Source organism: Glossina fuscipes, unplaced genomic scaffold, assembly GCF_014805625.2.
Source record: "Glossina fuscipes isolate IAEA_lab_2018 unplaced genomic scaffold, Yale_Gfus_2 61602, whole genome shotgun sequence".
NCBI lineage: Eukaryota > Metazoa > Arthropoda > Insecta > Diptera > Glossinidae > Glossina > Glossina fuscipes.
This window is the reverse complement of record NW_024003811.1, coordinates 1-12644: the sequence shown is the minus strand read 5'-3', so window position 1 is coordinate 12644 and position 12644 is coordinate 1. Positions and strand designations below refer to the sequence as shown.

The following is a 12644-nucleotide window of genomic DNA, read 5'->3' as shown; positions in this document are numbered from 1 at the left end:
CACCAAGCGAGTGTCGGGTATTTAATGATGTGCCCGGCCCACAGTACTGATTTTATTTGTTTAAATAAGATTTTATTTTAATAAAATAAATGGTAGAATATAGAGTTTTTCCTACTTTCATGTGACTACACATAAAGGTTTGAAGAACTTGAGAGAAAGTCTTAGTGTTTGCGCAAAATTAACAGCAATTGCATAGCACCTCCACGCCTTTTGTGTAGATCAGCATGTTCTAATGATATTTTGTGTTCTTTTTCTCCACAAGATATTCTATTAACAGTTCTGAAGCTTTAAGCTATCAACATCAAAGAGGAATTTTAATGAGAAATTTTTATACCTTATAAACATTATTCAACGAGTAAGTAATAAATTCTAAGAGTTTAGAAAGTCACAACATGACCATGAAAGAAGCAAAAATATTGTTATTGTTGAATTAAATTTTTTTTAAAATAAAATAAGCAGTGAAATACACATTTTTCCCAAAGTGAATTTTTTTTAAGAGAAGTACAATGTTTTCTAACCGCGTCAAACTTTCTCCTGTAATCACATAGTATTGACTCTCGGAAAATATTTACTTTCCATGGTGTAATTCGTTATCATAAAAACCCTTTTTTTGTATTCAGTTAATTTATTATTCGAACCCTTTTATTTGATAACTTAAGGTTTTTTCATAATTTTGTAAACGTAGGTACTTCCTTTCGTCTTGGAAGAGTAGCTTCCTTATTCTGCTTCACAAATATGGAAACAGCTATTTTTTCGAGCACTATGCAGACATTACCACGCTGAGTGTCTTCTTTTAAATTTGGTTCAACCATAAGGTTTCGCTACCAAACCATCTATATGTAATATACCAATTTCAGTACAGCTTATTAAAATGAAAATCAAACTTTACGGTCCTCTTTGAGTTTACTTGCCATGTTTTCAAGGCTTTCTCCAGTGGGTTTCGCACATATGGATGCGCTGATTGACTTAGTTAGCCATAAATTATTAATTTTTAAACTCTAGGTCCTTGGCTTTCTTATATATATATATATATATATATATATTGAATGGATAACCTACATAGTAGTTGGTTTAGAGTTCTTTTTAACTCGATCACTTCTATTAAATTCTCCATGACCTTAAGTATCTGTTCAAAGCAGTCACTTTAGCGTCGACTTAATTTTATGAAAGATAATATCAAAATATATCGCGCATAACCACACTTAGCTTCTCGAATTTCACGCTCCAAGTTCTTATATTTGATACACATATCGCTCGTATTATTAAGGAAAAATTAATCAACCAGGTCGCAGTGTTTACCATAGTCATTTTAGAAGTAACTCAGTGTTTTATACCTACCACCGAAGTACGAGGGGTATATTCATTATATCAAAACGTTTGCCATGCCCAAAAGAAAGTTTCAGAATCTACATGATCTTGGTCAGCATCAATTTCTGAATCGAATTAAACATGTCCGTCTGTCCGCCTGGCAGCCTGTCCGTCTGTGTAATGTCTGTTGTAAACATTCTCCTAACTGCAATCGACTTCAAATTTGGCAAAAGCATTGGAAATTCTTCCACGCAGGTTCTTATTGAAAATGGGCCAAATTAGTTGTAATTCCGTAAACTGAGAACGGCGCTGTTTCCAAAATCATTTACTTTTTCTTTTCTCTACATTTATTTACCATTTGAAAGGTTCATTTGGCAGACCGCAACTATATTCATCGTATCTTTGATTTCAACCTTATAGATCGCTTCAATAAAATTTTTATAGATTGATATAATTTTACGCAAGTTCGAACGTCATTGAAAATGGTTGGGATCGGATCGTTGTTACAACCACTTCTTATTCAATGTTTTGTAAAACTCGTTATTTGAAGACATCTACGATTATTAACGTTGCCCAGTAAAAATCGATGGAATATTAAATGAATATGAAAAATGTGGACAGCATCTCTGATATAAACATCCTTAAAAAAAAACAGTTTTGTACGTCAAAAAAATTTAATTTTCAAAAACTTCTGATGAAAATCGTTCCAGAATCACGGGATGGTATGTAAATACCATACATCCCTGGCGGCACAAGGGCAATTATAAACAACTTGAGATAGATCCGCCTTTTATTATATCGATCAATATAAGTTTGCATGTCTGTCTGTCCGTCTGGTTTTCTTGTGTTCAGTATGCAAGTCGTAGCAATAAACGCTATCGAAAACGGTTCGAATCGGTTCCTTTTGCGGCGACCTCCGATATAATATCTTCTTTTGAAATATCGTTATGCAGGTAATTGCAAGGAGACGAGGAGGCGTTTTCAAAAGATACCTACGTCCCACTATATTATTTTAATTCATTTTTTTATTATATAGTATTTATAAAATAGAGTGTATAGCCAAACTGAATTACAGATGTTTCTAGGTGTTTAACGTGGATTTCTGCCAAGAAGTATTAACTCCACCCAACGGCACACGAAGTTTCAGAACACACATTTAGCGCACCGAGGATGGTAAGCCCTCGGGATACAGTGGAGATACGTATATGGACGTACTGCCCTCCATGATGAGCGTGAGGCCTACCTAAAATGTTTGTCTTTTCGTGGGTCAATAATACGGATGCTATGCGACTCTCCACCGAGCCCGCAATGGGCCATTCCCATCCCCTCAGGTCGAAGTTTGGAGATTGCTTCGGGGCTCCTGACACATATGGACTCCAGTCAGGCTTTGCATCATCTCTTACGACCTGAAACACGATATGAGATAAAAAACCAGCCAACACAAAGCGCATGGACATTGTATTCTCATTGGGCGGAGGACGCCTACCCTAATCTATTTAGTTTAATAAGGGAAATGACCCTTACGACGACCCAAATCCAGAAGAAGTGGGACACGATGAATCTGCTCTACCGCACTTATAAATTTATCCTTAACCTCATGGAATTGTGGAATAAACTTACCCTATCATTCCTATAATACCTAACGCTTACCCTATAATACTTAGTTACTTGATTTCTGCTTCATACCAAAGACTAAGCCCATTTCCTCTGACCACTGGAGGTCTGCGAGACGAACGGCTACCTTTCAGTGGCATTTTTACAGTTTTCTCCGATGGTACATCGACACTGTCAATATGTCCTCGTGCATTAATCGCTCTCAAAACGTTTTCACCGCGTTCTTCAGAGAAGTTAAGTATTCCATTAACCCAGATGTTTTCTAGCTACCTTAACGAACTATTCATCCCAAAGTTCCATATAAAAAGTCCACCAATGGGTTCTTGTGGACAACCTCTAACCGCATCCCTGAAGACAATGTCACTTCTAACCACAACTCTCTGAGAGAAATGACTTTTCCGGAGTTTAATTTCCGAGGAAATAACCTCTTTCAGTCTAGCAAGTATATGGTTCCAAAAAAGGTGGTCAAACGCACTCTTAAAGTTGACGAATATGCCTAACACGTACTTCTTGCCACAATCCCTGATATATCTTTGCACATGTCCGCTGACGTCTTCAGTACGGAGACCCTCGCGGAAATCGAACCGCCTATCAGAAACCATCTGAAGCTTTTCTATCATTACCATTTCCAGAATTTTTCCAAGCACTTGGACGAGACTGTTGTCACAAAAAGGAGAAGGTACGCTTCTCACCTTTTCAGATGACTTCGGAAGAACTAGCACATTTGCCATTTTCCAAAGGGGATCAAAAGGGTGTCATCAGCAAGCAGCAACATAGATAATCATCCAGTTCTTGGTTGAACATACAATAAAGGGTTGCAAGAAGCAACCTTCCGTATGCGCCTTCAATAGACACACAAACACCACGACGACTTGCTAGGGCAAGTGTGGCCTCCACATTCACATTATTCACAATAACAGCAGAGTGCTTGTTGATGTTAAGAAACACACGCATGGACACTGGTAAGCTCTTGAGTCCGCCACCGTATATGCACGGCCCGTACGTCAGCGCCACCCCACCGTCTAAATCATGCATACATTGACCAAGCTCGCACAACGCTTTATAATTGCGGTTGCAGTTACATTGCAGTATGAGCAAGGCTATTTTAACGACGAGATGCAACACGTGCAACCTTCCTCTTATATTCAGGACAGGCGGAAGACATCATAAGATCACCTGCCGAGGCTCCCCTAACTCACAGTCTCTACAGTGTGTGGCGTTTCTACACCTTGACCACAGTGTCTACAAACTATACTCATCAACTTTCGATCTTTGTCCATATGGTCAAAGCTCATGCAGCAGTAGCCCATAGGTATCTCATCGTAGGGGCGTACCGGAAGCGACATCTATTCAGCGTACCCCATACCAGCGCATAAAAGGCAATCCATGATAATATTACAAGCTGGCAAAACAATACTGGAGCATCTTGCAGATGCTGAGAATCTGCCTGCGGTTTTCGCACTAGACACATCTACTTGTCAAACTCTTGGTGAATAGGGAATAAACCTTTCAGGTTGATCTCGTACAACGTATCAATAAAAGCGAACGGATTTAACTTCTGATGAACTGGATCAAAACTAATTTGTTTATGTATTTATTTACTTATTTGTTTATTTTAATTCTACTTATACATGAAACTCAACTAAACAAATAACAGTCGAGTTCAATTGGCACTTAAGGCAAAACTTATATTAATTAATAATAAAACTTAGTATAAGTACAATAAAACAACTAAGAAGGAAAAAAAAAGAAAAAAAGCATGTACACAACCAACATAGATCCGTCGCAAACATGCATAAGTCTGGCAACCGATAATAGTTAACAACAATTCATTTTCGAATCGTAACGGCTTTTTAAGGTTGAAAGCTAGTTTAAGTACGACATAGGTAAATCGCGCGTATTAAGCAATGTTGCTTTAATGGACTTTAAAGAGTCCGATAATGAGCATAAGTGATAGACGTCATTTAGGTTCTTGCAAACAACTCTGAGTGTATTAGTTTGGGGACAAAGAAATCCATTATTTTTATATGAACTTCAGGACTTTATTTAACATGCTTCGGATTGTCCGATTTGGGTCAAATATGCACCGTTTTGTTGTACGATTTGTTGCCATTTTAAAGGTAACTTCAAAATGCCTCTCTCATAGAAGTATGGTCTCTATTTGCAAAAAACTCTAGTAGTCGATTTTCACAATCCTCCCTAGATTCCAATTTTTTATCATTAAAGAAATTTTGCAATGCATGAAAAAGATGATAATCGCTTGGTGCCAAGTCCGGACTGTATAGCGGATGCATTAAAACTTCCCAACCAAGCTCCCGAAGTTTCTGGCGAGTCACTGTAGATGTAATTGGCCTAGCGTTGTCCTGGCGGAACACGACACCTCTCCTGTTGGCCAATTCTGGCCGTTTCTGGTCAATCGCTATCTTCAAACGGTCCAGTTGTTGACAGTAGAGATCAGAATTTAGCGTTTGGTATGGAAGCAACTCATAATAAATAATCCCCTTCCAGTCCCACCAAATGCATTCCTGGCCGTTTGAGGTGCTTCACCGCTCTTTGACCACGATCGTTTTCGCACAGGGTTATCGTATGTGATCCATTTCTCATCTCCAGTCACCATCCGTTTAAGAAATGGGTCTATCTCATTCCGTTTGGCCAAGGCTTCGCAGATGGAAATTCGATCCATCATGTTTTTTTCTGTTAATTGGTGTGGCACCCAAACATCGAGCTTCTTTTTGAATCCAGCTTTGTGTAAATGGTTTAAAACTGTTTTATGGTCGATTTTTAGCTCCTGGGCGATGTTACGACTGCTAACATGCCGGTCAACTTCGATCATTTCTCCGATTTTATCGACATTTTCGACGACCGACCTACCTGTGCGAGGTGCATCTTTAACATCAAAAATTCCTGAACGGAATCTACGAAACCAAAATTGCACATAATTGGCTGTTACAGTATCGGAACCATAAACACCATTTACAATTTTAGCCGCCTGGCTTGCATTTTCGCCTTTGTCAAAGAAAAACTGTAAAATGTACCGAATTTTCTCTTTGTTAACTTCCATTTTTAACACGCTGTAACTCACAACTGAATGCGCCAAACAAAAAATAGGAAAAGAATTTTTTTTACTGCGAAATGTACAGTATGTAAATGTATCGTATCGGAAATTGTTTGATCGATACTTTACGAGAAATCTATCAGTGCAGCGATCTACCGAAAAAATAATGGATTTCTTTTTCCCCAAACTAATATTAAACAGCTCATAATTATATTTACTCTGACTAAACTTAACCAAGATAAAGTGCTTAGAGAAGCGATTAGTGACCTTAAACCATTCACCAAGTAATGAAGGCGAGTCAATAGCACCATTTATTACTTTGATTACAAAGGTAACGCCAAGAACAAACCTACGTCTCTCAAGAGACGGTAAGGACAGCAGAAGTACCCTAATTTTATAGGGTAAACAGCAAGAATTGCTTTTGAACAGATTCAATTGAATCTACATAGCACCTATATGAAGGAGACCACACAACAGAGGCATACTCGAGTATGGGTCTAACCAAACACATGTACAGCTTTTCGTCATGTAGGGATCATCAAGCTCTTTGGACCACGTTTTTATAAAACCAAGCGCGGACCTAGCTTTGCTTATCGAGAGCTCAATATGCAAGTTAAAACGTAACCTATGGACAAATAGAACGCCTAAATCTGTGATCGAATCGACGTCCTCCAACTTATGTGAATCTATGAAATACTGAGTAATGAATGACTTTCTTCTTGAGAAAGGAGGCTTCTTACATTTACTCAGATTTAGTTTCAGAAGATTCAAAGAAACAAAATTGTCCAAGTCACCTTGAAACTGATTTGATTGCGATTCAACAGAGAAGGAAGAAAGTAGTTTCACATCATCGGCATACATTAAGATCTGGCTGGAATTAAACCCCGATGGGAGATCGTTAATGTATAAACTAAATAAAATGGGACAACAGAAACGTCAAGCCCGATTTCACCAAACTTTGCGTTAGACACAATCTTCTTCCTCTCTGCAACGGATGGTGTACGGTATGCAGCCCTACCGCCGCGGATAGATTTAATACCGTGAACCCTAACGGCCAACGTCGGTTACACCAGTTCTACGGCCTTCTTAAACACATCCTTAGGTGTGTCCGTAGTATTTTCACGACAGACGACCACAGATCAAATTTCCACTAATTTCGGTGGTGGAGCAGTTCAAGCAGCCTCAACAACGGGAAGTGGAACCGAAGTCGTTGTGGGTGCCCCACCTAGCAAGCGGCAGATGTAGAACGGCCACCGCGTTTCTCTAACTTTTCTACGCGATCACTAAGGCGCGCATTTTTAGCCCCCAAGAAGAAAAATATAGCCTCGTATTCGCCGCCCAAGCCCAAGAGCTCACTGGCAGTCTCAAGTGAGACGTTGTACGATGAGGAGACGTATTTTTAAAGACGAGTGGTTATCGTCTTCACATTGTCAACCGACCTCGCAGCGGCAGCACTCCGTTCCTCGCATGCAACGGCCTGCACACTGAAGCACACAACAATGTATTATTATGGTAGAATATAATGTCAACAAACGCTCTGCAGTCGTCATTTTACTCATGCTTGTACATGGGCACTTCAGCGGAAAGGCGAACAGTAAAATTACCTTTTTATAAATAGAACAGTTTTAGGAAGAGCTTCACCTTTATACGTTTTACGAAATGCTCTCGCTATTGACATATCTATGGTCATAGAGACGTCGAACAGCACCGGCTTATTAGAAGACACAATGAGACAGTTGAAGATAAAGAAAAGAGCCGAACAACGAAGAGTCAGTTGAACAGGAGCCAGCAAAAAAAATGAGCCGCATATGAGTTAGTTAGTGATCAGCGAAAAGTAAAGATGTGACGTGAAAGGAGTGAAAATGGATTAACAAGTCGAATAAATGTTAGAAAAGAACTTATTAAAAAAAAAATAAAAACAAAAACAAACAAAGAAGAACAAAACAGCTATTGGGTGGTTTTTAAAAATTTTTTTAAAAGAGTAAAAATACTAAAATAGAGTTGAGCTTTACAAAAAGAAAAAAATTAAAAATACAGTGTATAAGTCAAGACGTACAAAATAAATATTTAAAAAAAAGGAAAGAACGGAAAGAAAGAAAGAAGAAGGGAAGAAGGAAAGAATTGTAAATAAGTTTAAATCTACGAAGCATAACTTTAAAAGACGCCATGAACAATTCAAACTATATAAGAATAATTGAATGTACGATAAATAAATAAGTTTCTAAATATAGGTTTTAAAAGAGATGAACTAAGATAATAAAATTACATGTTATATATACTTATTTACGTACCAAATAAGGAAAGAAAATATAAAGACTATATATACTTTCCGTTGGTATGAATAAGGTAATAAATATGCTAAATGAAGCATTGGAGTAAGTAAAAGGAATGAGAATTTGGATACCGAAGTGTGAAGGCGAAAAAGAGATGAAAATGTTACAAGTGCGCAAATGGAAGAAAAGTTGAAGAACGTCACTGGATGACAACAATGCTGTAAAGGTCATATCGAGGTCGAGGTCATATTGTTTACTTATGTATAAGTAAGTTAAAGAATTGTTTTCAAACTAGGATGAACTTCATATCATAGGTTGCTTGGAAAAGTTTTACTCACATAAAACTCTTTTGCTTACTTTGGCAAAATTGTTATTTCAAACAACTACAGTCGCTGAAACGACAGATCGAATATAAATATTTTGAAAATGACTTATGACTAAGTGGCCTCAGTAAGCACATATGCTTTCCTGTTAACAAAATTATTGTCGACACCGAAATAGAGTTCTTAAGTTAAAAGCGAAAATCATTCCAAAGCTCTTCAAGTCTAGTAGAGTTAAAAAACCTATTATATAAACCTTCCCATAAACATTTCTCGAAAATTTGGAAATTGGGAATTTAGAGAATGTCGACGGCACTACTGTTTATATCGTTCCACTAACATTTCCCATTCACATCAAGAAAATCGGGATCAAAAGATATGCAAGCATTCACACAAGTCATAACATTATAACGTGTAAATAGGTCCTTAAGAAAGCTTCTCCATTGATATGCAATTATGGAGAAAATTGTACGATTAACCATTTATACTTGTAACTGCCAAAACCTTTCCCATATCCGTGGGATATCGTGTTCGTACAGGTTGTCATTATTTTTGAATACACTTCCAAAAAGAACGGCTTACAGACAATAAAAAAGAAATAAAAGAAAATAGAACTTTCGCTCTCTGTTGTCATTTCTGAGGTTTTTTATTTAACTTGTCTTTGTTTTGCATTCACCTTATACGACTTTTGATAAAAGTCATAAAAGCCATATAACATAGCGACTGTGGTCACTGAGAAGTAAGTCATGTGAATGCTCGGCACATTGCAGGCGGTGTATTGAAATCCTAACCATATTAAAATCAAAACGAATTGTATCATTTGTATAATGGTGAGCGATTTCTTCAAAAATATAAAACGTCGCATGAACTGAGGATCCAGTACGGCAGCCATCGTGTAGTATGAATACATAAGAATATGAATGAAACAATTCATGTAAACAGGAAAGAACGTCCCTTCAGCTATTTTCATGCAAAACATAAGAAAGGATTTTATTACACTTTCTTGCCGATAAAATCTTTTCCGGCTTACTTACCACGATAGTAACGAAAATACAATAGAATTAGAACGAGAACTGACGAATGATGGAAGACATGCAAAGGTGTGACTTGATTTTGTTTTTTCCTCAGCACGAACAGCACCGTATCAAAGAGTTCTAAATTTTTCAACATCGACACGTATGTACTAATTTCGTAATAATCCAATGATTTCTCCGACATGTCGTGATGAACACGACAATTTGCAAAATTGAAAAGGTCCCCTTGGCAGAAAGCTCGCATCTAAAGTATTGAAAGAAAAAATTTAAAGAAAACAAAAATAGGGTCGTGACAATTACTTACCCTTTTCATCACGTACGCGCATAATACAATATGCGTAATATTGTATATAACTAATAAAGTTTTCACTTGAAAAGCAGGGCGATTTTTCATTAAACTGAAAATATATTTTAAAAGTCAGTAAAAGACACTTCTTTCACGATGTTAAGATATCCGTCGAAAAACAGAGAAATATTATAAACTATTTCGAGAAGTATTTAGTACTATAGTTAAAACATTCTTGTTTCTAAAAGCGTTTGATTCGATTTTTTAATAAGAAAGGAACAAACTTTTAGCTATCATTAGTGACCCATATTCCTAACACTATAGTTACAGGTCTTGAGGTTATGTTATTTCAAATATCTAAGTTTAGCGATAATTGTCTTCAGGCTTCAGGCTAACCTTTTCAGATAATACTTTCAAGTGTCGCCCTCAAGACAGCAGCTATAGGGGTATAGGGTTTCGCTATCTTTCTGCCTGAGTATATCTGAAATTTGTTCATGTATTTTTGTGTTGAAGCTGCAGGTCGCAATTTATGAGTTATTTTGATAAAATTTGGTACACAGACGTACTTTGGCCCAAGGACGAAAGCGATTGAAAACGGCTAAGATTAGTCCACTTTTTCGACCAATGCCCATAAATGCCTCTATTCTAAAAGATCATTCATTATATGGAAAAAATTGCAATTTTCAAAATATCCCGGCTGGAGTGGCTGAGTAGTAGTATTTCGGCATTCTTAATTGGTGAACTGAAAGCTTTGAACCGGCTGCGGTAATTTTTTGAACACCTTCTCATATAACCGTTCCCACGGGAACTGAATCTTTATATGGTAAAAAAGTCGAACTTCCAATATTTATTGTGAAAATTGGTTCATAACAGTAAATTGACGAAAAAAATCTTCGTTAACGAACTTGGAACACGTGGGTCCATTTCTTGTTTATATGCCAAAACAGCCTAATTGTTAATATTTTTGTGATGGAAATTTATTCATGATGGGGAATTAAATAAAAAAAGTAAAAGGATCAATTTTCCAGAAAATCGTTATTAGGGTAAGATGCAAAAAACAGTCCGACATGGTCCAAATTGGGCACAGTTAACTTTTTATGTTAAATTACTATTGTGATGTTGTGACCTTTTTGTCAGCTTCAGTTTTCGTTATAAGAGAGAATGGTCAAAAATTGCGCCACCCGGTACAAAGATTCAATATTACTATTTAATCACTTTTGCCGAAAATTTCTGTAAATAGCAATTTTGTTCCATATAACGACTTTTCATAATAAGGCGTCATAAGGGGAGTAGCCGAAAATGTGGACTGATCCGAACAATTTTCAATAGCGTTTACAACAGATGATGTAGGATATAAGTAAATGGAGTCAATTTGAGCCACATGGTTCTATTTCTTGGCACCCGATAGAAGGTGTTTCGTGAGTAATAAGCGCTTCGGAAAAAGACTTAATCTTAATATTTTATGAGGAAAATTAATTCAGAGTAGCGTTTGACCAAAAAAATTAACGGAAACGAATTTGGATCACAAAGGCGTATTTTTTTTAGTCCCCAGCATATATAGACGCTACCAAGAAACGAAAACTCTTATATGGGGAGCAAAATCTAAAGTTTCAATATGCGGGCTTTCAGAAAAATTGTGGCTCTGCATGAAGATAATATGTACTTTTTGGTGTATTACTATCGAAACGAGCGAATAATTTTGTTAGGAGAAGTAGTGTAGGATATGTAAAGTTCGGCGTTGCCCGAAAACTGTGTTCTTACTTGTTTTGAAATGGCAACATGTAAAAACATTTGACGCCAGCCGAATATAATTTTCTTACTTGCTTCTTTTATAATTATCTTAACTCTGTTTGTACTGGAGTTTCCTTCACAACCCTTTCGAAAATTAAATTACATCAATGATATTTCCAAATTTTCAAAATTTTTTTTATCAAAACTCCTATCTACCGATAGCCCATTTTTATGAGTATCGTCTCGAAAAGTCTATTCCACTGTCTTATTAAAACATAAAAACTTGAAATTAAAAAGTTCACGAATGCACGCGTTTGTGTTCTTGCAAAGATAGGACGTCTCGATTGTACGAAGAAGTGTTCATAGTGATTCGAATTTCTGGGGCGAGAACTTATCCTGTGCGCAGCTTGTTGTTATACAAATTCTGTTTTTAATTTCAAAAATTTTATCGAAGTCATATACATGATAGGGGAAAAATGCTTATTTACCTTGGTCCAACTGTTAATACAAATACCAGATAAATACTTATCACAGGTGCCACATACCACCACGACCATAAGAAACTATGTTTTGTAATTAAATATTTCAAATGTTGGCACTGGTCAACCGTATCCATAGTAGCGTTTTTTTTTTCAAAGTTACTTAGAAATTTTTTTAAAACTTGAACTTTCTTTTATGTTCTTATGTATTCTTCAGTTGAAATCTTCATATTAGTAAACGATTTCTATTCAATTCCATGCTAAATACGCACTAATTGTTCTACGTTACCAATCGATCTCATTCTTGTTAAATTAAAAACTAAACAAATTTGCATGCGAAGGGCTAGTCTTTTAATCTTAAATATTGAACGAATTCGAAAGAAGTGTAAACTGAAAAAAAATGCAAGAGACAAAGTACATTTGATGTTTACGTATCAAATATTTTTATCATTAACCAAAGGCAATAATCCGAAGTTATCTTAACACTTTAACACTGAATCTTATGATAAATAAATGGTTTAAAAAAATTTTTATGTTTTGCACT

At 36.5% G+C, this 12644-nt stretch overlaps 1 protein-coding gene across 1 annotated transcript; it reads right to left on the bottom strand.

Annotated features, from left to right (window-relative positions):
• Nucleotides 1–7202: 7202 nt before the first annotated feature.
• Nucleotides 7203–12237, bottom strand: LOC119643772 (elongation of very long chain fatty acids protein AAEL008004). The gene is made up of 5 exons (XM_038043244.1): nucleotides 12110–12237; nucleotides 9909–10002; nucleotides 9605–9848; nucleotides 9247–9530; nucleotides 7203–7340 (listed from the first exon to the last, which is right to left on the bottom strand). The coding sequence occupies exons 1-5, from the start codon at nucleotides 12235–12237 to the stop codon at nucleotides 7203–7205; spliced, it is 888 nt and encodes a 295-aa protein (XP_037899172.1).
• Between the last annotated feature and the right edge of the window lie 407 nt (nucleotides 12238–12644).